Source organism: Protopterus annectens, chromosome 7.part0 (genome assembly GCF_019279795.1).
Source record: "Protopterus annectens isolate FY-2018-M chromosome 7.part0, PAN1.0, whole genome shotgun sequence".
NCBI lineage: Eukaryota > Metazoa > Chordata > Ceratodontiformes > Protopteridae > Protopterus > Protopterus annectens.
Window position 1 is genome coordinate 965,113,887 of NC_056739.1, and position 27,903 is coordinate 965,141,789.

At 38.0% G+C, this 27,903-nt stretch overlaps 1 protein-coding gene across 4 annotated transcripts in view; it reads left to right on the forward strand.

Annotated features, from left to right (window-relative positions):
- The window catches only part of LOC122806805, a 381,197-nt gene that overhangs the window by 8,378 nt on the left and 344,916 nt on the right, over positions 1-27,903 (forward strand). The window contains exons 1-2 of one of the 4 annotated variants that reach the window (XM_044077528.1): positions 9,572-9,683; positions 19,939-20,022. In XM_044077528.1, coding sequence (XP_043933463.1) covers positions 19,964-20,022 — 59 coding nt within the window. In that variant the 5' untranslated portion in view covers positions 9,572-9,683; positions 19,939-19,963. The other 3 variants (XM_044077530.1, XM_044077531.1, XM_044077529.1) reach the window with 3 other exon arrangements.

The following is a 27,903-nucleotide window of genomic DNA, read 5'->3' on the forward strand; positions in this document are numbered from 1 at the left end:
AGCAAAGTTAAGGTGGGATAAGAAAAGAAGACATGTCCAGCCAAAAGTACAGAAACAGACGTCAGGCAGGAAGTGTAGAACTAGAAGATGAATTGTGAGTGATGGTTACAATCCGCACAAGCAGTTTATGAATGTTGCGGCAAAAGTCAACTGTCACAATGCAAACCAGTTACCAAGTTGTATTGAAAGACAGTAGCAGAACGGACTAAACAATTTAGGCACATAAGCAAAAGGTAAAAAGGTAGTTAAGGGCTATACTGTTAGAGGATGATAAAGACACAATGGAGAAGGTGATTAGGTACTAAATACACAGAGATGGCAGGTGGACCAAAAGTACTATAGAGAAAGAGGGAGAATGAACAAGGCCTATAGATAAAACAGGTTACCTCTAAAGGACTTTAAAGAACTGACACAAGAGTTAGAAGAACAGACGTGATAATGGATTAGCTGGAAGTAGATATCAGAAGATGGTAGTAATGGGAGTAATACCTAGGGACAGGGAGATGACCCATGCTCTGCTACAGGGGTCAGCACTGGGGCCAGAACTATAATACATTCCCAGCAGACATTGCAGAGTGGGTAGAAAACAGACAATATCTATTTGTGGAAAGTACAAAGGTATGGGAAGTGGTAGAAGATGTCATGAGAAAACCTAAGGGGATACATAAGGAGTCTGAGGCTGGACAGCAAGGATATGTACAGTCAGCTGTGAGGTTATGCACTTCAAATGCAATAACCACAAAAAAACAAGGTCAGACAGGACCATACTGGAAAGCGTAAAACTACAACGTGAACTGTGGATGATGGTTGCAATCATGATGAGTCGTCACAAGCAGTCTAAAAATGTTGTGGAAAAGAATCCAACAATATTCATAATAAAACAGTAACCTTAATGTAGTACAAACTAGCAGCAAGAACGATGTTAACAGCTCACCCATCACAAGTATGCAGTCCAACTAGCACTAGACTCAGTGCATTATGGGATACAGGACTTCTTAGAATGGTGATGTTATACATTCATCTTCAAAGTGGCCATGTGATTATACATATTCACATAATATACTGGTTCACAGCAACTCCATCTCTTATCAGCACATAAGAAAAGACTCAGTATGCACATCTGATACACATATTTAACATTCTGGAATGATCCTTTAGTACAAGTGCTCTAAACACTTTTTACATGCTATTTTAACTATTACAGTGAGACTGTCATACGACCACCACCAGTACTGTTGGCCAACAGGGTGCTGGCAGAAATTGGGCTACTGTTGGCAGAAGGAGGACATGCAGGTGGTTGGTGTGACAGAGCAAGATACAGAGGACAGGAAGAAATGGAAACAGTTGATCTGCTGTGGCGACCCCTAATGGGAGCAGCTGAAAGAAGAAGAAGACAGTGAGACTGTTATATCCTTTCTGTATTTAATTCTTAATACTTCCACATGTTGTGATGAGGTTGCTACTTCTACTGCATCTTCATAGAAAAACAAGCCATCTGATGGAGAGATACTTATGCATGAGGTATCTTGTCTGTGAATAGAGATTGGACTATCCTTCTCAGACATATTTGATAACCTTCTGCAACTCATGGCATGGTAATTCCTGTCAGCTGGTTTAATCTTCGCAAGTCTTTTAGTAGTTACTGGTCTTATCATCATTATGCTCTGTACATAGGCAGCAAAATTTTCAGTTTCTTCCAGTAGTTGGTCATGTATATGATTTCTAGATAACATAGCAACCACCATCAACTTTCCAGGTACATCTCATGAGTAGCCTTTTACCGCCGGGTGGTATTTTGTCTAAACCATAGGAATTTATTAGTGGAAGTAATGACTTGTGGTCAGTCTGGAGCAGGAAACTCTTGAGCCATAATAGGTATATCTGAAAAATCTCTAACATACCCACACACATGCAAGGCACTCTGCCTTGACCCATGAATATGTTCAGCATCAGTTGGTATTCTTGAGGAATATCCTAACAGAAGAATATCATAGCAATCTGCAAAAAAATGAAGTTTGTACTGATCATAGAACTGGTTCTAATCTGTTCAAATGATTATTGTGTGTAAATTCTGTCACCTCTCCTTAGAAAAATGACCAGTTCAGATAGTATCTAACCAAAAAGTCTTAAATGGCTGCCATTTTAGCAGACTGGCATGATATTCTTCTACTAGGATATCCTTTTCCTGTCTATAACAACCAGCAGTGTGGTCACTTGTCCCATGGCTTAGTCCATAACAAGCAGCAATGTGGTCACTTGTCACATGGCTTAGTCCATAACTGTTTCTATCTGCAAAGTTCTCAATTCACTTTCTAAGGATTGGAAATGTGTTTAGCACCTCATGATCAGCAAATAACAGCTGCTTTCCTCAAACAGAAATAAAATAACTAGGTCCACAACTGTTTCCATCTGCAAAGTTCTCAACTGACTTCCTAAGGGCTGGAAATTTTTGTTGTCCCAACCCTTGCATCAGCAAAGAACAGCTGCTTTCCGCAAACATAAATAAAATAACTAAAAAATAAAAATAAAAAAATCACTCAGCATATAACATTGCTTACATATTTCAAAAAATGTAAGCTAGTGTTATTTAGGATAATTAATTGCCTTAGGCTGTTGGAGCCCCACTTTCTGCTGCTTCCTATATTTACCATGTAATGTGTTCTTGTCTTTGGATGGTCCATCATGCAGCTGATATGCCACTTACTTTAACATGCTTTCACAGTGCTGCTTCATAAGTAAACACTGCAATGTTGTTCCATTTTTATTTGTAACTCTAAGTTTGACTGACTTAATACCATTCTGAATCTCTTTTGGGGACCTAAGTGTGTGTGTGTGCATGTACAGATTAACTCATGCCAATGCGTTTCAGTCTGTTACCCACTCCCAATTCCCCAGCTACCCTGCACAGCATTGCTTTTATACTATTCCCTCTCCTCCCACCCACCACGCCCACTTAAAGTAAACTCACACTTTATAAGCACACACACTTTCTCTCTCCACTCCTTCAAACATTAAATTATCTAACTACTCATATTTATTGCTTCTATCTTGACTCTTACCGATACTATACCCCATTCTTTGCTTATAAGAAACTGTTAACCCTAACTAGCCATACCCATCTGCTTCAGCCTTCTCTCATACCTGCAAACCCATAACAGATTGTCATTGCACTACCTATCAGACAGAAGTAAACACTAGCACCCTCGCAAATTTATAATTTATTTTCCCCAACACATTAACACTTTTCTAGACTTTCTTTCCTTCATTCACTCGCTACCATCCATATGCTAATAGGTAGAAATTGTTTCTATCAACTGCTTAACCAGACTACATAAAATGATTGCACTACAACTGTCATTACTCCAATCGCTCTCAATTCTAGCCCAAAACATGCTATACATCTAATATACACACACCCAAAAGTACCACCATTATACAAAACTGTCCTGCCATAACTCCTCCCATGCTGACATCTCCCATATCTACGTCCTCCCATATATAGCCATCTATTCAAGTACACTTGCCTAAAACAGTAATGATTATACTTTATTATAATTCTAGGCCTAACCAAAAAAAAAGTTTACCCACAACATTATATGTGCATGTCAATAAAGTAAAGTGATAACACTCACCCATATCTTGACCCAACACATTATAGTCGCACTCTAGGTAATACTCCTCAGGTTAGTACCATTCCCACCCAAACTAATCCTCAGCCAGCCCTTGGTCTCCATTTATATCATATCATTGTGCAAAACATTTATGTTAAACTCCCTGAACTGCATGCCTGAATCAGTACTCATTGCCCAGATGTCCTTCTAATCACTGGAACATGGCTGCAACATGATACAAAAATATGAGGAAATGTTACCTCTGGGGTACAATATTGTAAGACTAGATGGGGTCAGAAAAAAAGCTTGTGGAGTGGCAATACTGTACAAGCATAGTATTAAGATTTCTCTCTTCCTTCAAGCTATTCCACTTTTTTCTAATTCTGAAATTCTTATAACACTACTCTGAATAAATAACCACAGGAAAAAAAAAACAACCATCAAATGAATCTAGCTACCCCTGGGTAAAAATATTACCATAGATGGAGATATCTTGTGCTGAATCCCTGCTAAAATCCCATACAAAACCACCATATTAGGTGACACTAATTTTGACTACTAAACTTGAACAGTCCAACTAAATATCCAGCTTTATACAATTCACTCAACTCATCACTTCTCCATCTAGGTACAACAAGCCTACTGCCAAACAGTCTACCCTGAAATATATACCAATATCCTTTCCTGATAAAAATCTCTTGCCATAGCACTCTGCCAGACAGTCTAACTGACCATCTGCCTATCTATGCAGTCAGGCACCCATGCCGCATAAACTCGCCACTATGCCTTGGTTAGAAAAATATCCACCTTGGATAAAGAAATGTTCATAAACCCACGTAATCAATGCAACTAGAATCATTCAGGATCCTCCCTTCAGATAATACTGTAACACAGTTTAACACAGTCTTTCTAAACATCCTAGGCTCTCTCATGCCCCTTAAATCATAGAGTGCAAGCAAACCCAGCTGCTTGGCTATCCTTAGAATCAAAACAAATTATGAAACAGAGAGAGACAAAGCATGGAAAACTTGGGCAAAAAATAAAACTTAAGAACATACAAGCTTACAGACAACTAAGAAACAAAGCTAAATATCTCATCATCAAAGATAAGAAGACCTATTACTGCACACTCCAAAACCAGCACTCTAATTACTCTTAAATCTTCTAAGCATAGTTAATAAACTACTAAATCCAGAACAAATCAAACAACCTACCCCAAAACACCAAACAATCATGCTAACATTGCCAAATCAGTTTAATACTCACTTTATTAATAAAGCCAGTTACTAAAACACTCAGCCCCCCTCAGTCTAATAATATCCTTGAACATTTCTCTCTTCAACCTGTTCCAAATATTATGATAAAAAAACTGTGTAAACTAAAATTAATACCCACTACCAATACCCCAGACAATCTACCAAGTGAATATCTAAAAACAGCAGCAGAAGCAATTTCTGATTCCATATCAGTCCTGATAAATAGGTCCCTGACTGAACACACATTGTTCCAACAATTTGGAAAAAAATCATTCATCCCTTCATCCACAACTCCTTTTTCCCCATTTTTGCACAGGCGGTCGGGGTGTTACTTCATCAGTAACAATCATCTAGAGCCAAGGTTTACACCACCAGGTGGCTAGCCTGGTTGTGGTAGTTATTCCACACCACACACTCGCACACACTCTCACACCTATGGCCAGTTTAGAGGCTCCAATCCACCTACTGCACGCCTTTGGAATGTGGGAGGAGGCCAGAGCACTTGGAGGAAATCCACACAAACACAGGGAGGACATGCAGACTCTGTAAAGCAATCACCCCAACCTATAATTGAACTAGGGGACCTCTTACTGTGAGACAAAAATGTTATCTGCTGTGTCACTCTCATATCTCTTCATAAATAGCTATACTACCATACTTAACAAATGTACTAGAGAAATGCATTCACAAACAAATAAGCTGCTAGAAAGACACTCTGTCCTCTGCTCAACACAGTTTTAGACCTCATCATATCATTACTACTTCTTTAATGAGCTTCACTACAACTATAAATACTCAAAGAAAAGAAGGTAGACTAGTTTCAACACTTTTCTTAGACCTATCCAAAGCTTTTGATAGTGTCCCATCTAAAACTTCTCAAAACGTCTCTTGTATATGCCCAGCTAAATCCACCTTACATTGGTTTCATAGACATCTGTGAAACAGAGCACAAGCCATAAAATTGCAAATTGACTTCTCTTTCTGCACCATAAACAGAGAAATTCTACAAATATTAATTCTAGGCCCCATACTTTTTAACTTCTACATTAATGACCTCCATACAGCTGCTAAACATGCTACTATAGTCCAATATGCAGATGAGTCTACATTGGTCTGCTCTGCTAAAACTATGGCAAAACTACAAAATCTCACACAAGAATCATTTTCCTCTGTTGAGTCATGGTTAAGTAAGGTAACTCCTACTACCCCCCCCACCCCACCCCAAAAAAAAAGTTCAATTTATTTTATTTGATTTATTTTACATTTGTTGACCGGGTTAGTCCGACTCGGCTAGTAGCCTTTTTTTCAGCAGAGGCCCAGGGAGAAAAGCTCCACAGAGATACAATTTAATTATAGTACATTGTAAGAAGATATAAGTTAATAGCTCTTAACACATATCAAGATATACAAAGCAAAGCATTAAATTGGATACAATAGTAAAACAAGAGTATGATAATTGAAGCAGTTATACAATAGGTGCTAAAACAAATTCAGTAACAATAAGAGTAACTAGAGTCAAGATAAAGATAGGTAGTGAGGTAATTGAATTGGCAGGTCAGTCATGGGTTGTGAGTGCACCGTCAGGACCAGAGTTCTTTTAGGTACTCTTTGGTAGTTGTTTTGAACTGGTTGGGTTGACTAATAGACCTAATTGCTAATGGTAGCTTGTTCCAAGAGCTTAAAGGATTGAAGTTGTAGAGGTTGTGGCTAGTTTTTGTTTTTGGACTGTATATTTGCAGTAGGTCCAGGTCTGAGCTGAGAAGAGGCCTACTTGGGGTATATAGAGAGATAAGGGAAGAGAGGTTAGGGCAGAATGATGGCCAGTATAGGATGGAATGAATAATCTGAAGTTGATTGAGAATGAGCTGATGAGGAAGTTCTAGCCAGTTTAGGTGTTTAGAGAGAGACAATGATGGGAATTGTAGGTTTGGTGTGCTGCAAATCTGGCCACCTTATTGTAGGTTAAAACCAGCTTTGCTAAGAGGGATGAGTTAAGATTGGTTAGGATTTGAGAGCCATATAATAGGGTAGGTTGGGGATAGGCTTGGGAGAGGGTTACTTTAGCTGTAGTAGTGAGTAATACTCTTTAATCCCAAACAACTGTCTACAGAAAAGGCCTCTTTCATTTTAACCTCCACTAACAACATTACGATCAAATGGGTAAACCAGGCAAAACTAGATGACATCATCATAAATAAGCAGCTAAAAATAGGTCTGCAAATATTACAAGATGTAAAAAAGCAAAACTCAGATACCCATACTGATCTATGCCATACCTCACTGACACAGCCAGAAGATGCATAGCCACTTCTTACCTGCTGTCTCTCCTATACGCCATACCCATTTTTTATTAAATTTCCAGTCACACTTTTAAACAAAGTTACAATAAAACAACAAACTTTTCCACCAACATGCACTTTCGCGGACACCAGTATCTGGTTATCAATGAACTAAACTAGTTAGAACTCCCTCACTACTAACACACACCCAATTCTCAACAGTACACAGACTTGTCCATTATCACAAAAACTGTATATCCCTAGTCTAGAGATAAATTGCTTCTCACTATCACCAAAGTATACAACAGTGCAGGACACTCCCTGTATTGAACTAATTTTGCCAAAACCTAGAACCGCATCCCAATAACACTGAAACTACCACTTTGACAACACACCCCTAAGAGTTGACACAGTTTGCCAGTATTTGGGAACTTATGTGGACAGTGAACTAACTTTCAACCATGTGTCCACTGTCATAAGAAGGTTATTCTATATTGCACAGCTTACAATCCCAGAGTTAAACGCTTTCAAAAACCAATTAAAATCTTAACTGATGGATAAATGGATCTGTTATTGAATTGCCACAGACTAACTCTAATTTCATTCTGTTTTTTACTACAGCCTGATCTTATCAATTATCTAACTCTGTGTACACAGGCAGCAACTTATCCAACCTACTCTCAGTCCCAGATGCTCTCCACCCCTCACGCTCTCTTAATGGCTCTTACATAGTTCTACTTACAGACCACTCTGCTCCCACCCACCCCCCCTGCCCACACCTCTCTAATCTTTATGCCACACATACTCTTCCTACTCATTCTCTTTATACCTTCACTCCTACTGATGACTCTTTCACATCCACCCCTTCTTACCCTATCTTCTGTCTACACTCCTGTTACTATCTGTCCTAATACATATCACTCATGTGCTACCTCTAATATATTGTCCAAGATTCTACAGTCATAATCTTGCCAACAACAAAGTACTCTATACCTTTATATATAGAGTTGTCTTACTCCATTACCCATTTACTTTCCTCAGCTGTATTCTCTCTCTCTCTCTCTCTCTCTCTCTCTCTCTTTCACTGACTCTCTCTGACATATCAAACAAAACCTCCTATCAGCTCCCTATTAAAATGGTGGCACTCAAAATGCTGAGTTCCAACATGCCAAAAAAAAAAGAAAGACCAAAACTCTAGGAGAAGAGCAAATCTCGAACAACACTCTTCTCCTTTAAACTTCTTTTGTAACAGGGGCAATCTCCCTGCACCCTCTGATGTGTTGAGGCCAAGCTCCTCACACCCCCCCAAACTTGTATATACCAGTTCTGAGACTGTCATACATTCAACAAATGGATTATTCAGGGAAATGACTATCTTGGAGTTGCTATATAAAAGTCCACTTTTTCGTCCATTCATTCTCCAAGTTTCAGGACTTGTTCTGGTGGGTCCCAACATTTCAAATGGTCACCCCTGATATCTTGTCATCTCTTTTTCTGTAAAGACTAGAGATCTAAATATGAACCACCAAAATAATGTCTTTAAAAATGCATGCTTTCTACTTTGTATGCTATTTTTGTCTCTCCGTGCTACTCTGGCAAATGGAAAACAACATACACTGCAACTGACCTTGTAAATAAGAGATATATATATATATATATATATATATATATATATAATATATATATATATATATATATATATATATATAAATATATATATAGTGGTATGCTTTGTAAATATATATATATATATATATATATATATATATATATATATATATATATATATATATATATATATTTATTTATACACACACACACACTGCTTAAATATCCATGTACTCTGCAAATGTATACACACTGCTTAAAAACCTGTATACTGTTTGTACATTTGTCATTCTTTATGTGTAATCTTGATTAAGTTTTGTCAAAAATAAATCTGAGGTGCTCTTCTCCGAATACCTCCACTGAAAAGAGGTTTTGAAAAGACTACTCCAAATTTCCCGGTAAACAAAGGACAATGAAAATAAAATAAATGCAAACAGATATATATCACCACATATTCTGGTAAACCTCAATATCATCATCTGTGATAACTAAAAGTGAAAACTTTGAATCTCAGATGTTTCCTGTTATTGCTCAATACAGAAAAAAATCTTTTAAACTGCAGTACATCATTTATCTTACTGTCACACCTAGCTGTACAAACAGGGGCATGAGGGACATACTATGCTTTAGATGTCACTTTGCTGGACTATCCTTCATAAATATGTTTTACATTTAAAACAATGTGTTGAGCACAGGAATGAATGGCACTGAAATTTAAACCTCTGTATAAAGAAACCTGGTTACTGTTTCCTAGGTATCAGTGTTTGTTTAATCTTGTCAGAACTATAATTTTCTTTCAGGTATCCACTAATAACACTGTCTAAAATCCTTTGATCACAGAAAACCTTCTACCTCTTCACTCTGCTGGTTTTTGGTGCGAGACATTGAGCTACTGCTACTACAGAAAGTTGGGGACTCAGTGTAGTAAGGTACAGTTTAAAATTTGTGCACCTAAAGTAATTGGGATTTTGCTGGGTACTTTAACAAGCTTTGACAATTTGCTGTCAGTCATTAGGAGCGTAATTCTAATCTGTATCCTGTTTTTCAGAAATCTGATCTAGATGATCTTATTAAATCTAAAATGGTGACGGTGATGTCAGTAGTGGGGCATTGTAGAAACCACAGCTTGTTGGTCCTGCAGTTTGAAATACAGCCCTAATTAGGTCAGGGTGACAAGAACAGATTTAGCTAAATAGGGAAATATAGGACCACTCAAGAGCATAGTGTCTTTTACAAGACCCCAAAGGAGCAATGTTCACAACAGCATTCATTTCAGGTGAGATTATTGTGCTTTGAAATTTTCTAATTTAAAATGGAAATTTGTAAGCTGTAAGGTTTCTTTAAGTAGTTCCTATATATTACATATGAGAGCAAATTGCTCCACCTGTGACAATGATGTAGAAATATTTCACTCTCTTTGGTTGTCTGTTAGATCAGTTCCTTGCCTTTTTTTTGGCTTCTGTTACACTTTGAAAAAATAAGAAATTTCTTTCACACACACACACACACACACACACACACACACACACACACACACACACACATTCTCCATAGTATATCTCATATGCTTCTTACTGTACAAAACCCTTGGCTGCCTCAACCAGCTTAAATGTTTGACAAGAATCGTTAGGAGATTGAAAAAAAACTAAACAATGTGTAACTGGCTATATTAAACTACAGTAAGTCATATTGTCCTGTAGTTAATACCTTTCATCTCTCTACTGGAGACGACTTCAGAATAAAGCCACATCAAACTACCATGGATTAAATAGTCACAAAAAGCAAATATAATCGGGTGAACAATTAAACAATTAACCAAGCAAATAAAACATTAAAGGATTATTCCATTGAAGCACTAGATGAAATTAGGAAAAACAAAATGTACCTTTTAAAAGCCCATATATTGTATATAACATTTGAAATACACAGATATGCAAGTAGATTAAATAGTAAACTAGTAAAATAGTATTTGGATGTAATACCCTGTATATACCACATATCCTAATTATAGTTTAAAACAAGAAAATGGTCATTCCCATTCAAATTGTTAGAGGTTATCCCTACATGACAGTGACTAGAAGGGGTTGTCGCTAGAGAAGAGATCTTTGAGCTACTTTTTAATGGCAAAAATTTCTCACCCCAACCTTATATTATTGCTTCTTTATGACAGGTAATAAGGGTTTTGAGGTAGCCTCTAGCTCAAAATACTGTCTCAAAATAATCTAACTCATCCATGAAATCAGTTCAAAGGGAGGTCATTGGAGCTGCATGGACCATTTGACCCTTCACAATATTTCTCTTTTGGTGGAAAGGGCACTGCTACTGTAATGAAAATAGGGTCTGAGAAAATATTCCTTCCCGTACAGTTTCGAAATAAATCTGTTTGTTCTTGTTAGATAAAATGGTTAAATGGAGCCATTGTTTGCAGCAGTACACCACACTCTCAATTAACATGATTTGAGCGGTTTCTGACATGCGCAGTTGGTTTTCAGTTTTCGACATAGTAGAATTGCATGCTTAAGTACGTCCGATATTTTCATCTCATTAAAGTGAATTTCGACATACTGAACGTTTGATCTACTGAAGCAGATCCCTATACAGACACATCACTATATGTAAAGATGCTAATTTTAAGCTTTGGGTTTTAGAACAGGTCATCCCTCATGAAACAGGAGGTGAATGGGAGACCAAATTAGAATACTGGAAGCTTATTTGGCAGTTGCAGTTAAATGCTTGTGCAACCCCTGGCTTTAATGGCCATATATCACGAGTCTCTGTCCTTAAACTGAGAGCACTGAAGTATTAAAGATCCCTAGTTCAGGTGTTTTGATACACTTCCAATATATTTTTCTATGCATTTTTACACCATTGTGTTATGTGCTTTTACTATTTAATCTGTGTGCATACCTCTGTTTTTAAATGCTATATACTATTTATGGGCTTTTAAATGTTACATTTTGTTTTCCCTAATTTCATCCAGTGTTTTAATGGAGTGATCCTTTAATGTTTTATTTGCTTGGTTAACTGTTTAATTGTTCACCCAATCATTTTTACTTTTTGTGACTATTTGATCCATGGTAGTTTGATGTGGTTTTATTCTGAAGAAGTCTCCAGCAGAGAGATGAAAGCACTAAATCAATAAAATTTGTGGAAAAGAAAACAATTTATTAATCTTTTGTGGTGCTGCCTGCCTGGGCATTTATTTTTGGTTATTTGTTCAGCCTATTTTGTGCCTGGGTTACTACTGTTTCATTGGTTATTTGGACAAATGCTAAAAATAAAAGGGAAACTGGTTTGACAAGCATGACTGTCTAGTGTGTTCATCCCCAGGTCCTGCTTTGCAATGAACTTCACAGTGAAGTTTAAGCCTTTCCTGAAAAATCAGAAAGCCTAACATGACACAATCCTCTTAATTGGTCAAAAGGCTGGATGATACATAGTGTTAACTCTCTATGCTCTCAAGTAGTTGAGAAAATGTAAACTTTTAAATTTTACTGTGTCTCAATGTTTTTTCAGCAGACATGTTGGGAGGCTGCAGCAACAGGATATTGGCTGTTGTTTCCTGTGCTGCAGTCTCTATAGTTTTGTATCATCCTGAACCACCAGCTAGCAAAATGGTTTGTTTCTAGTTACTGGCTTTGGAAGTCTGGCAGAGATTTATTTCTGGGTTCTGGGTCTAGAATGCAGAGAGGAGCAGACTCTGCAGCATCACAGTTGTTTCCCACATGGATTTATAGCTCACTGTTATGGCCAAACCTTGTCCTAGTGTACTGTAGATGTCTCTTGATATGTGGGTATACAATGGAATTACCAAGGGATCCACAGTGCCTCTACATTGATACTATCTCAGATGTCTTGTCTGCCTTTTAGACTACGGGCACATCTTTTGTCAGGCCATGGTCTTTGCTACGACACATGAAATCTGTATCAACCCAGCACAATCCTTGACCCTTCGCCCTTCATCAACACAGGTAAGTAGACAGATGTCTCTTCTTTCCTCTCCTACCCCAGTCAGCTGTTATGTATTGCATAGATATATTAAATTAATATAAAAATATTTTCATAGAAATATAATCTGGACGTGTAGTACACTTGTATTCTTCTTAGAGGTTAACACAGGTAACTGTATACTTCTACAAGTCGATCTTAATCAATGGAATTTTTTTTCTCACTCCAGAATGGCTTTATTTTCCCTGAGACTGTGTAATCTCAGAGTTTGGTTATATTATATGAAGAGTACCTCCCTCTGTGGATGGGTATGGGTTCTTGTCCCCCATCACTCACAGATATTGTCATTTTTAAGGTTTTCTTCCACTGAAGCAGGCAGTGAAGTTAGCTTAAATTAAAGTACTAGAACTATTAACATAATAGTTTATATTAATTATAATTAAGTAAGGTATAAAAAGGATCATGCCAGTATTACAGATAAGCAGCTTCATGTCACATCACTTTCTCTAGGAACTAATTCAACTTTAAAATAACCCTCAGAAATTTTATTGCTGTTTATGTAGAACTCTATAGCCTTATGATTTATTAATTTTTAACAAAATGTAGATGTAGACATAAAACAATCCACATGCCAGGTATTTAGCTGACTGCACATTTAGTTGACTGACTGGGAAATTTGCAATACATTTTTTTTACATCAATGCAGTAAAAATGGCAATATAAATTAGGTTTACACATTTGCTTTAAGACAAAATGACACAGCTAAGTTACCTGCTTCTTCATTTCTGACATTTTTATTATTGTTTGTAGCTTTCATGCCCCAGCAGCCATTAAGCCCCTGCCCTTCTATTGGCATTCCACTTGACCCCTGGCATCCTAGGTCACCAGGAGAAGGAGGTGAGAGATAAGGATCTCTGCCTTCATCCACAATCATGTAACTAGATTTTCTACATGCTCTTAACAGCCCTTGTTGGCAAAAAAAGTAGTAAGATATCCACAGTGCAGGACTACATTCCCGTGTGTGCTTCTGCACAGCAGTGATTTCTTGTTACAGTCCATGTGCACTCCTCTTTGGAAGATGAAACTCCCAGAATCCCAAATCCCTGTAGCAGCTGGACACCCTCAATTAGAACTCCTCTGGTAAGACTCTGTCATTGCCCTCCCCTGTGAGATAGGCAAGCCAGCATAATCTGCTTACTGATACCATTCACAGGCCAGTTGTTCCAATACCCAGGCTACTGATCGAATCCAAATCATGTGGCAGCATAGTCAGGTTTTCATCTCTCTAAGCCAAAGAGCTGACCAACTTCTTCATGTTAAAAAACATAAAGAAAAATCTATTTCATGGAACCCTGAATGATTCTGGAAGCTTATCAAAGAAACAACTTACTCTGTAAACCCCAGCCCCCACCCTTCAAAACAAAAAGCCCCACCAACACCTCTTTAACTAGACCCATGCATTAAATGATGACTCACCTTCTTCCTCATTAAATTCTCAAAATCACCCTTACTTCCGTTTCAGAGTAATCTCAGACAAACATCTAGTAACCTACTAATGAAAGCAGACACTTAACCAGACTCCCACCTAAAAAGCCCACCATCCCAACTTTCTCAAAATGACAGCACTTTATACAGAAAAGACCCTTTCTCCCATTTTTATATTGGTCCCTTACAGGTATGGCATAGTTCAAATTCAAACATGTTTTGACAATACTCAAATCCACATACCACTAGGTTAAGGACAGCTCATAATATTCATACTGCCTTTTATACTCTTACAGATAGATTTTTTTTTATTTTCCATTGCAGAGTACAAACAGCTACTACATTCATTGATCTTAAGTGCTCTTAAGTGCACCTTTGAAAGTATAAATCATTCTCTACTACTACATAAAATTACAGTTTCTTGGTTTTGCCTCCCCTATTTTTCAAAAGTGTTCTCTGTTTCTCAAAACACAAGCATACAAATGAGACACAAACATTTTAATCTTTGTCATTATTTGACACAATTTCATACAAAACAGCCAGTTAAAAGTTACTGTTATGAATTTTATTGTTCCTGTCACTGTTTACATTATTAAAAGATAAATCATTCTATTTCCACAAACATATTTATATGCAAGGATAGATCTTTCAATGGCTTAAGTTAACATTTTAATAAAATTAATCACATTAACAGTGTTACTATAAATAAGAAGAAACTAGAAAAGGGAATACATACACAGGAAGGCACACTCATCATCATCTTTCGGTTTTTCCCATTAGGGGTCGCCACAGTGGATCATCTCTTTCCATTTCTTCCTATCCTCTGCATCTTGCTCTGTCACACCAACCGTCTGCATGTCCTCTCTCACCACATCCATAAACCTTATCTTAGGCCTTCCTCTTTTCCTCTTACCTAGCAGCTCCATCCTTAGCATCTTTTTCCCAATATACCCATCATCCCTCCTCAGCACATGTCCAAACCAACGCAATCTCGTCTCTCTTGCTTTGTCTCCAAACTGTCCAACATGAGCTGACCCTCTAATATACTGATTCCTAATCCTATCCATCCTAGTCACACCGAGTGCAAATCTTAGCATCTTTAACTCTGCCACATCCAGCTCTGACTCCTGCCTTTTTGTCAATGCCACTGTCTCCAACCCATATAACATAGCTGGTCTCACTACCCTCTTGTAGACCTTCCCTTTCACTCTTACTGGTACCCGTCTGTCACAAATCACTCCTGACACTCTTCTCCACCCATTCCACCCTGCCTGTACTCTCTTCTTCACCTCTCTTCCACATTCACCATTACTCTGAACTGTTGATCCCAAGTACTTAAACTCGTCCACCTTTACCAACTCTACTCCCTGCATCCTCACCATTCCTCTACCCTCCCTCTCATTTACACACATATATTCTGTCTTAGCCCTGCTGACCTTCATTCCTCTGCTCTCTAGAGCATATCTCCACCTCTCCAGGGTCTCCTCCACCTGATTCCTACTCTCACTGCAGATCACAATGTCATCTGCAAACATCATAGTCCACGGGTCCTCCTGTCTGATCTCATCTGTCAATCTGTCCATCACCACTGCAAATAAGAAAGGACTCAGAGCTGATCCTTGATGTAATCCCACCTCCACCTTAAACGGATCTGTCACTCCCACTGCAGTCCTTACCACTGTCACACTACCCTCGTACATATCCTGTACCATTCTTACATACTTCTCTGCCACTCCCGACTTCCTCATACAATACCACAACTCTTCTCTAGGCACCCTGTCATATGCTTTCTCCAAGTCTACAAAGACACAATGCAACTCCTTCTGACCTTCTCTGTATTTCTCCAATAACACTCTCAGAGCAAACATTGCATCTGTAGTGCTCTTTCCTGGCATAAAACCATACTGCTGATCACTAATCATCACCTCCCTTCTTAACCTAGCTTCCACTACTCTTTCCCATAACTTCAAGCTGTGACTGATCAATTTTATCCCTCTGTAGTTACTGCAGCTCTGCACATCACCCTTATTCTTAAAGATAGGTACCAAAACACTTTTTCTCCACTCCTCAGGCATCCTCTGACTTTCCAAAATTTCATTAAACAATCTAGTTAAAAATTCCACTGCCATTTCTCCTAAGCACCTCCATGCTTCCATTGGTATGTCATCTGGGTCAACAGCTTTTCCATTCTTCATCCTCTTCATAGCTGTCCTTACTTCCTCCTTGCTAATCTGTTTCACTTCCTGATTCACTATCCCCACATCATCCAACCTTCTCTCTCTCTCATTCTCTTCATTCATCAGCCTCTCAAAATACTCCTTCCATCTACTCAACACACTCTCCTCTCTTGTGAGTACCTTTCCCTCACTATCCTTTATCACCCTTACTTGCTGCACATCTTTCCCAGCTCTGTCCCTCTGTCTAGCCAATCAGTACAGGTCCCTTTCTCCCTCTTTAGTGTCCAATCTCTCATACAACTCTCCATATGCCTTATCCTTAGCTTTCGCCACCTCTCTCTTTGCCATGCGCCTCATCTCCTTATACGCATGTCTACTTTCTTCATCTCTTTGCCAATCCCACTTCTTCTTCGCCAGCCTCTTCCTCTGTATAGTCTCCTGTACTTCTTCATTCCGCCACCAGGTTTCCTTGTCCTCCTTCCTCTGTCCAGATGCCACACCAAGCACCTTTCTAGCAGTCTCCCTTACTAGATCTGCTGTAGTTACCCAGCTATTCAGTAACTCTCCACTGCCTCCCAGTGCCTGTCTTAACTCTTCCCTAAACTTCACAATCACCCTTTTTTAACTTCCACCATTTGATCCTTGGCACTGCTTTCACACTCCTCCTCCTCTTCTTGATCACCAATGTCATCCTGCAGACCACCATTCTATGCTGCTTAACTACACTTTCCCCTGCCACCACTTTACAGTCTCCAATCTCCTTCAGACTGGCCCTCCTACATAGGATATAATCCACCTGTGTGCATCTTCCTCCACTCATGTACGTCACCCTATGCTCCTCCCTCTTCTTAAAATACGTATTCACCACAGCCATGTCCATCCTTTTCGCAAAATCCACAATCATCTGACCTTCTGCATTCCTCTATGTCTATTCACTGATGCGGAGAACAGGAAGGCACACTAGTGTAAGAAAAGCAGAAATGTAGCTAGTACTAAAAGCTTTCTTTAGCATAGTAAGATAATTTAGGAGAAAACTGAGTAGTCATTCCTCTCGACCTTCAGACTTGAAAATAGGAACTAAGGGCCTTGATAAGTAGAAACATTCAGCTAAAAATCTGGGCAGCTACTTAGCATAAAACGTAAACAATAAACAACATAAAATTCTTCCCACTTCCAACAAGAATGTGGGATACTGTTCAGAAATACATGCTTAAAAACAGATTAACAAAAATGATGGAAAAATATACTTTAATGAACTGCACTTCAGAATTCTACCACACAAAGCAATTTATTTTTGCTTCAAAAAAAAGGGGAGATATAATCTAGAAGATTTAGGACTTTTGCCTGGAAATGTTTGTACAGATATTTCTATAACCCAATTAGACTCCAAAGAATTTTTCCTCAAGCAGACAGCAAATGTTGGAGGTGTGATGGGGAAGAAAGAGACAACTGGGAACATATTTTTCTGGGAGTGCAGTGAATTGGTGGACTTTAAAGATTGCCTGTGGAATGTACTGTTGGAGATGATGGGTGGGCAGCTTGGTTTGGCAAGGGAGATGATTTTCTGAACTATGACAGCGAATCAGAATTGTCTAGACATGGTAAGGCCTTGCTGTGTCTAATAATGGTGGCTGCCAAAAAAGCAATTACTAGAAAATGGAAATTAGAATCTAAACCAACTATACTAGAAGTAGTGAATATTACCCCTTCCTCTTCTTAAATTCAGCCTTTGTATCTATATTTCTAGTCTCAATTTCTTCAGTTTTATTTTCTCCATATATCTTTGTTACTTATTATTGTAAATATTTTAAAACACTGTATCTGAGTTATCACTTTCGAATATTGTAAATATTGTTTTCTGTTTGGAGCTTCTCTCCCTGGGCCTCCATTGAGAATGGGCTCATTTAGGCCCAATGAACTTTCTCGGTTAACAAACTGCAATAAATAAAATAAATAAACAGTGACAGAGATAAAACAACTGGAACTGAAATCTTTAGAAAAGTGTAGGACCAAACTACATAGGAAATTTGGGAATTGTGGGAACAATACATACAAGGGAGGAATGAGGTTTAAAAGGCGGCAGGACTTAAATGAGCTATGTAATGTTTGACTGAAAAAGATTGGGTAGATTATAAGTGATGTATAATGTTTGCAACTGGGAGTGTGTCCGTATTGTTTGTTTTCATTTATATACTTGTATGAGTGCCTATGTAGTAAGTGATGGTTTAAAGAAAGATGTTTCTTTTTTTAAAAAAAAGGCAAGAATTGAATAATTTATGTAATGCTGCTTAGGTTATATGATATATTGCAATATATGCGAAGTATAATGTTTATGTTAATTATAGTTTGATTACTTTTATATGAATGTAAGTTTGCCTATGTCACAAGTGATAATTCAATAAAGGTATTTGGGAAAAAAGGGAGATGTAAGATGTGGGTCCTCTTTCTTTAAATTATAATTGCCACTTGTATGTTGGTCATTTACTGTGGTTTTATATGTACTAGACAGCTTCAAAAATCACATATGATGGGGGGATTCAGAAAACTATGTGAGGGGGTAAATCAGGCCTGAAAATAGGAATGTTCCTCCAAAAATAGTGTCAGCTGAGATGTTTGACAGTAAAAAAAAGAAGCTTAGTTATTCTTTCAAAAGTGAGATTCCACACTGAACTGAGAGTATACTAGTGAAGGATAATATAGTTTATGAGAACAGAAACCTGGAAAAAATAAAATTCTTAACAACTTTCTTTTGGTATGAATGAGATAAAATATGACAATGGCTTTATCGGTGAGAAAAACGATCTGAAAAAACAGACATACAGAAGGAAATGATTAGATCTGTAAGGCTGAAATATCTGAAGTTATGCTGCATTGGGGAATAGAAACTTATTTTAGCACTTCTCTAGTGCTATATTCCTATTCATGAACTAGAAACAGAGTGTGGAATTTATTTTTCATTAAACCTGAATAATGTCACTGTGCCCATATAGCATATTACATTCATCCAAATATTTGGATTTAAGAAAAAAGTTAGCATTTCTTTACTAAATTTGAGGGGCAAAAAAGTAAAACTTAATAATGACTTCATATACTGATTTTTGGAGGATGTTTGAAAAATAATTCAAGCTCTCTTGGCTTATATACGTATTTAATGTTACATATTTTACATTTTACAGAATGACTGACAGTGTTTGTCATAACATACTTGAATATCTTATTATATATGACAATTCGGCCATCTGGTGGCCATAATATCTGATTTAAATTGCATAGGATTATTTATCATTTTTCACCCTAAACTCAATTTTGTAGGTAACTGTGGTCTTGTGCTTGCCCAAAGTGTATATTTAAAGTTTATTATTTGAACTTATCACACATAAAACTGTTTTATCTATATTCATCTGGGTTATGCACTGAAATGATTTTTGTCTCACAAAATCCGTTTCATTTATTAATATTTTAAATTACTAAAACTATAATAAAGCATCCAAAATACGGTGTGATAGCAGACTTTATTATTATTTTACACTAGGCTTATACTGTGTAATCACACATTGTTGTTCTGTTTACTCAGGACTGAAACATTTTAGACAAGAAGAATGGGAAGTAAGTGGGAACATGTACGGGCCCAAGTCAAGGCTCTTAAAGCTTTAACAAGGTAAGGCTGCCATTATAACTGTGTTTTTAAAATAATATATCATGTGTAATGAATGTAATAAATAACAACTTTAACAGTTAATTATTTTTACATTGGCTATGGCCAACAAAGATAGATATGTATGCCCAGTATTTAGAGAAAGTATACAAAATTGTAAAGAGAGAGAGAGATGATGAAAATGAAGTGTAAATGCAAAAAGCTTGCAGATATGTCCAAAGAATCAGATGGTTATGATACAAATAAACCACACATAAAATCCAAAGATAATGTGTTGATAAATGTGCAATGGAGGGATAGAAAATAGAATGAACTGGGTACACTTATATATATTCCAAGAATAGAGGGGCCATAGTGGTACAGCAGTTAGCTTTGCCACCTCACAGCAAGAGGTTCTCCAGTTTGATTCTCAGCTGGGGTGCCTTCTGTGCAGAGTCTGCATGTCTTTCCCTGCAGTCACATGGGTTTCCTCCGGGTGCTCTGGTTTCCTCCCACATCCCAAAGACATGCTGCAGGTGGATTGGGCACTAAATTGGCCCTATGAGTGAGAGTATGCATGTATGCGCCTTCTGTGGAAGGTTGGACGCTGGGCTGGCAACTCAATGGATGGATATTTATTGCATAGGTATTGTATGATGAGAACCACTTTTAATTGTATTTGATGAGACTGCTAAGTTTTAATCACCGTAGCTTGTATAAGGCTGCATAGCGGCAGTTTCTTACATATGCATACATGCATACAAATATTTCAAGCACAGGCATTAATGCCCTTCTAGCCTGCCAATATACCAATACAGTTGTTTCCATATTAAGTGTCCAGGCTGTTCTTAAAAATATCTAAGCTAGTGCTTGCTTTAATGTAATTTGGTAGTCTGTTCCATGCATCAGCTACTCTTTGATGGCCAATTAGTACACTTCTCATTCCTATAGAATCTTTTACATAGGTTGTCTGATAATTCTCTACTACTTTTTGATAACCCCAAACATTCCTAGAGGTAGCTGTATCTAAATGCCCTATATACCTGAATAAGGTCTCCTCTTAAATATCTATATGAGACACTGTAGAAGTTCAGATAGTTTAGTCTTTCATATAAATTTTCACATCCGTGGATGCCCTTGGTATATTTCCGCTGCATTCCTTCCAGTTTTCTAATGCCGTTTTCTTATAAGGTTTCCATACTGGAATTCCATACTCAAGTTTGGGTCTATTGTAACTAACAATGACTTCATCATTTCTTGATTTCCTAGAATTATAAATCTTTTTATAAAACCTATAGTTCTGTAACTATCATTAACAAGTTTGGTTGATGTGAATAGAAAAACTCATAGCTGAATCTACCCATATACCCAGGTCCTTAAATGAGTCTACAGTTTCAATCACTGTGTGCTGTGTTAAATAGTCATCTTTCGAATCTCATATGCTTAGGTTTTGATGTTTTAACTGCATATTTTTCTCCTGTTCCCAAATGATCGATTTAATCAAGTTCTTTTGCAGACATGCCCTATCTGTAAACATGTTATCAGTTTACTCAATTTCACGTCATCTGCATACAGACTGTAAAATACCTCAGAAGAAAAACATAGTCCTGAAAGGTACAATCTAAACAAGTATGGGCCTAGGACAGAGCCCAGTGGGACACCCTGACTGTAACATTAAATTTCACTTGGTCAAGTTGCTGTATGATATTTGCCATGTCCTACTTGTAAACCATGCAGCTATCCATCTTATCAAGAGTGCATCAATACCCAGTAGGTTCTAATTTATTGATCATTGTTTTGTGTATGATCCTGTCAAATGCTGAAGTTGAATCTATTTAAATTACATCAGAGCACAATTTTTCTTTCATAGCTGTTATCATATTATAGAATATCATGTTACAGGTGGTAATAGATCTGTTTTCAAAATATGCATGCAGATATATGGTTTCAAGTCCCAACCTTTCCAATTTTGGCAATAACTTATTCATAGGTTCATAGGTAGGTTCATAGGTAGGTACTTGGCTATATCGGCCCAAGGGCCTAAGTAAGCCTAGCCAACAAGGTTCCCTGGCTTACGCCACCCAAGAAAGTTATTTTCCTATGCCACTGTCGAGCAGAGACACAGAAGTGATCCCCAGGGTGTATTTACTATTTCCCATCCACTCATCAAGATTTTTTTTTTGAAGAGTGCTAATGAAGAACTTTGCTTGACATAGATGCGTAGCCTGTTCCAGAGTATGGGAAGTCTCTGGGACAGGAATCTATCCCTTCAGCATGTCTGTTTATTGTGGTGAAAAGGTTTAGGTCCCTAGAGCATGTAGCTCGGAGGGATTGGGATTTCTTTAGGTGTAGCATGTCCAACAGCTCTGGGTTTGACATAGCTTTATATATTAGGCAGAGATCACCTCTGAGCAGGCGATATGCTACGGAGTAAAGCTGGAGTTTTTTGAGGCGGTCAGTGTAGGGAATTTGTTTGAGGCCAGTAATCCTCTTTGTGAGGTACTTCTGTGGCCTTTCCAGCTGCTGCAGATGTCTTGTGAGGTACATTCCAAAAGGGGCATTGTACTCTATAATAGGTCTTATGAGTGTCGAGTAGAGGGGAACAATGACCTCTTTTTTCCTGGATAAGAACCCTTTTATGATGAGGTGTGCCACATAGAAGGACTTCCTGACTCCTGTGGCGATGTGACTATCAAAGGAGAGACTACTGTCCACCTAGGTCCCAAGGTCTCTTATCACACATTCAATGTTAAGTAGATTGCTGCCTATGTGGTAGTTCATGGGTACAGAGTTTTTACCAAAAGGGATGACACTGCAGTTTTTGGCATTGAGCTTAAAGTCATGGCTCTGACACCAGGCATCTGTCTCAGTGAGGCCCTTCTGTAGGATGTCCACATCATTTGGGGATTTGACTATGGCTCCTAGTTTGCAGTCATCTGCGAACTTCATTAGCCAGAGGCCTTTTGTGTTAGCCTGTAATTCAGAGAAGTAGATACCAAACAGGAGAGGTCCCAGGATGGAACCCTGTGGTACTCCACTTGTCACTGCTTTGAGGTCAGATTTGGAGTCTGCAACTTTTACAGAGTGGGTTCTGTCAGTGAGCTAGTTGGCAACCCATTCAGTATTACCTTTTTCATTATTTTTCCACAACATGAATGTAAACTTATGGTCTGTATGACTCTGGGTTTGCCCTACTCCCCTTTCTCTTAAAGACAGGTTTAACAAGTGCACACCTCCAGTCTTGAGGAATCTCCCCATATTTATACTACCAGATATAATGGTACTGCAAGTTCTTGCTGAAGTGTGCTCATGTCATTAATACTAATTCCATTTCTTCCCTGTGCTTTCTTTAGCTGAAGTTTGCATAGTTCTTTTTCAATATAATCTAACTTGATTTCAGTATCTGAGGTTACCTGGATGTCACTAGGACAATTTATCACCTCCTTTGTGGAGCCAAAGTGCTTTGTATAAGATTTTGTAACTATATCAATAATCTGTTGTCTCCAAGAATAAATATTAGAATCTACAAACAGTTTAATAATTTGCATGTCTTTACTCCTTTCACATCTTATGTATCTATAAGATGGTTTCCTATTATGCTCAATATCTTTATATAAATTTTCATCAAATTTTTCTTGATCTTGTCTCACACTATGTTTAATTTTAGTTTTCAAAGTTGTAGCATGACCTGTTTTCCATTTCTTATATTTTTTGTCTCTCACCTTAATCAAGTACCTTGTTCTTATGGAAATATATCCTCTTGATGTTGTGTGCCTAGAGCCTGATGTTAAACATTTTTTAGATTTTTTCCCATTCAAACAATTTCTCATTTAAAACTTTCTGCATTTCTTCTGTAGTTTTTCTACTGAACACATCACTACAATTATTTTTACATAGTGACTGTTTTGTTTCCATATAATCTGTTATTAATCTGTGCACTGGTTTAGATATCAGTCTGGCAGAATTATCTAGCAACAAATTAACCTTTATAACCCCATGATAACTGCACATTAGTGATGCTCAAACTTGACACAAAGCAACAGTAATTTAGGAATACAAACAATGTCTAGTTTGTACTGTTCCCTGGTAGCTTTTTTTTTTTTTTTACAGCCTGAAGCAATTGTCGTTCCTGAACATACATTGTGAATAATTTCCTTACTAATGCTGTTGAATCAATATTCCAGTCTTTTTATGGTAAATTGAAGTCCCCCCGCTATAATTAGTCTTCCCTCCTATGTTTCATGCAAGAAATATATGAATTCTTCTAGGTCATCAGCACTTGACTTTGGTGGTCTAAATATTCCAACAATTGTTATATGTTACAGGGTTGTCTTTATTTTCACAGATACACAATCTATAGTATTGGTGTTATCAATGAGCATGTAATAAACACAGGTCTCATATCATCTGTTACAGTAAAATCATTATACCCTGACAGAAATGATTCTCAGTCATTGTTCATTAACCATATTTAACAAACAATATCATTATCAATCTTGAGGGAGCTTAGCTAATTTTCCAATAAAAAAAATTATTATTAATACTCCTAACACTAATAACCATCAGAAATGCATCAACTGTTGCTCTATGTCAACTGTTAAATTTTCAACCTGCCAAAAATCCTGCTTTGTGTTTGTTAAATAGTGCAAATATCTGCTGCAAAAATTATCTTCCCTGATCTTGACAAGTGCACACCATCTTGTCTGAATACATGTGCCCAAAATTAGGCTTGGATGCTCTACATATTTCCATTTTTTAAAAATGGTCATTATGTCCATGTAGGTATTTACCTAAAAAATCTTTTCATTCATGGTGACCTGACTCTCCTTTCTATATGTGATTTGTGAAAAATACATGAACACCTGTACAAGCTATGCTATCTAAGAGGGCTGTAAGTTCCCTACTAATAGTCAGAGAGTCCTTGTGGAGGAGATCATGTGCGCTGACATGAATAAAAACAGATCTGCACTTCCTTACATTAAGGCATTCTAAGGCCTGTCTCGCATCTTCTGTTTTTGCTCCTGCAAGCATAACACTATTTGATGTTCATTTTCTTCTCTGAAAATGTAAGCATTATTTCCTCTAATAACTGAATTTCCAATTACATTAATACCTTTGCTGACCAGATCTAAAAAATATTCACCATCTAATTCAGTAATATCTGTTCTATCAACTGTCACAAAAGGAATGGTCTTCATAGGACCATAGGAGGTTAGGCTAATGGCCATAGGGCCCTTACAAGCCTAACCATGTTTTACCCTTATTTCCATGATCAGCACCTATCACCACTGTCCAAGAGGGACATAGGTGGAACCCCTGGGGTGAATTTACGGTTACCCATCCAATCGATCAGATTGCATTTGAAGAGGGCCAATGAGGTGCTCTGCTTGACATGAAGTAGGAGTCTGTTCCAAAAGTGTGATAACCTCTGGGAGACAAATCCGTCCCTCCACTAGGTTTTATTAATGTCACATACCAGGTTAAGGCCATTAGAGTGTGTAACCTGGGTACCATTTGACTTACGGATATGCAGCATTTCCAATAAAGCAGGGTCAAAGATTGCCTTATATGCAAGGCAGAGATCACCTCTAAGTATTCTGTATGAAACAGAATAAAGTGACAGTGATATCAGATGATCCACATAGGACAGATGCTGAAGACCTTGAATTTTCCTTGTGAGGAACATTTGTGGTTTCTCCAATTGCTGCAGGTGCTTAGAAAGGTACATACCAAAAGAGGTGATGTACTCAATTATTGGCCTGATGAGGGAAGTGTACAGGGAGGTTATAATTTCTTTTTTTCTGAAGGCAATGCTCTTACTTATGAGATGAGCCAAACAGAATGCCCTTCTTATCACTGTGGAGACATGGTGATCAAAGGTAAGGTTGCTGTCAACCTGTGTGCCCAGGTATCACACCACTGAGTGCATACTTATGGTGCTGTTATTGATGTGGTAGTTTGCAGGAACATTACTCTTATCGAAAGATATGATAATGCATTTTTTTTGTATTGAGTTTAAGACCATAACTTTGGCCCCAGTCATTTGTTTGTGTAAGACCCTCTTGTAGGATGCTGACATCATTTGGAGATTCTATGACCGCTCCCAGTTTGCAGTCATCAGCAAACTATGTCAGCCACAAACCTTTAGCTTTAGTTTGCACATCAGAGAAATAGATTTCAAACAGTAGAGTCCCAGGACTGATCCCTGTGGAACACCACTCTTACAGGTCTGCTGTTGGCGGTGGATTCCTCTATTTTGACTATATGGGTTCTACTAGTGAGCCAGTTAGTGACCCATCTAATGATATATGGGTTGATACCTACAGTATGTGGCTGAGTTTGTCAATTATGCCTGAGTGGAGGATAGTGTCAAAAACCGTGGCTAAGTCTAGGTAGGCTGTATGCACAGATTTCCCCTCATCAAGGGCCTTGATGACTCTCTCAAAAAAGTCCACCAGGTTTAACAGGCAAAATCTCCCTTTGACAAATCCAGGTTGAGTAGGGTGAAGTGTTTGGACGTTACCAATATCTTTGTTGATAATGTCAGTGATGACTGTCTCCATGGCCTTGCAGATAAGGCTAGTCAGGCTATTAGGTCCATGATTCCTGGGATCAGTGGAACTACCACCTTTGTGCAAGAGGATAATGGTGGTCTTCTTCCATTCAGCTGGGATAAAGCCAGTGCTTAAACTATGATTGAAAAGAATACTCAATGGCATTGTTAATTCGGGTCTATATTACCAAAGAGAAAAACCCTATGTGCGAATACCAAAACCTCGACCCTTATACCGTGAACCACGAAAATCCTGAACGCACTAAACCATGAAAAACAATATCGAACTGTCATAATCGGCCAACCCCACCACTTGCTACATACTACCTACCCAAACAAAATAAATAATACACATACATACATACACTTAAAAAAAACCCTACACCTAACACTACACTAACTCTTACATACCTTACCTATCTATGCACTTATCTTAACCCAAATCCTAACACTAAAATCCTATCTATCGCACACTTACCTTACGGAGCTATACTGCAGACGGGCCAACCAAAACAAATCGGCATTCCGAAATTCGCAGTTTTGACCATTCGGGGTTTATGTACTTCACGCAATATGGTTCGATGTCTTTGTATTCGCCTAAAGGGATTTTCGATCGCATAATAGGAACCCGTTAATTCTTGTTTGAGCCCATGTAGGATGCAGCCTGAGATGTAATCAGGTCCCATGGATGCTTTTTTTTTTACCTTAGAGAGGGAATTCATGATCTGCACTTTAGAGATACAAGGGAGAGGACAAGTGGTAGGGTTGTGTTGGGGTAAGTGTGGTGAGGAAAGGGGAGTGAAGTTTTCACAGAACCTGTTGGCTAACAGGTTAGCAATGTCCACAGGCTCGGTATATGTGGAATCATTAACTACCAGTTCGGCACAAATATGGGCTTTTCCTTTTAGGTTATGGATGTTACTAAAGAATGCCTTATGGTTGTCCTTAGTTAAGGAAGCTAATTTGGCTGTGTATTTGGCTTTGGAGGACTTCACAAGAAGTCTTAATTGCTTGTTTAAGCTGAGGAGGAGTGTTTCCAGTTTAGGGCTAACTCCCTCTTACTCTTAGACAGCAATTTCTTCCTCTTATTGTAAAGCCTGTTAGTGGGAGTTGTCTATCAGACAGGTTTGCTGGAGGACCTTGTTTTGGTCCTATCAGATATGGCCAAAGTCAATGTAGTTGTTCAGGTGTTTGTATAAAGCATTTGTGTAGAACTTGGCATAGCTGCCAGCTCCATCTGAGGGATCTCATTATTGAGGGAAATCATCACCATTAGTCTTATTAATCCCACTGCTTTCATTATGTATTACATTTGCATACAGAATTCTCATCCAGCTGGCTTTGTACATCCA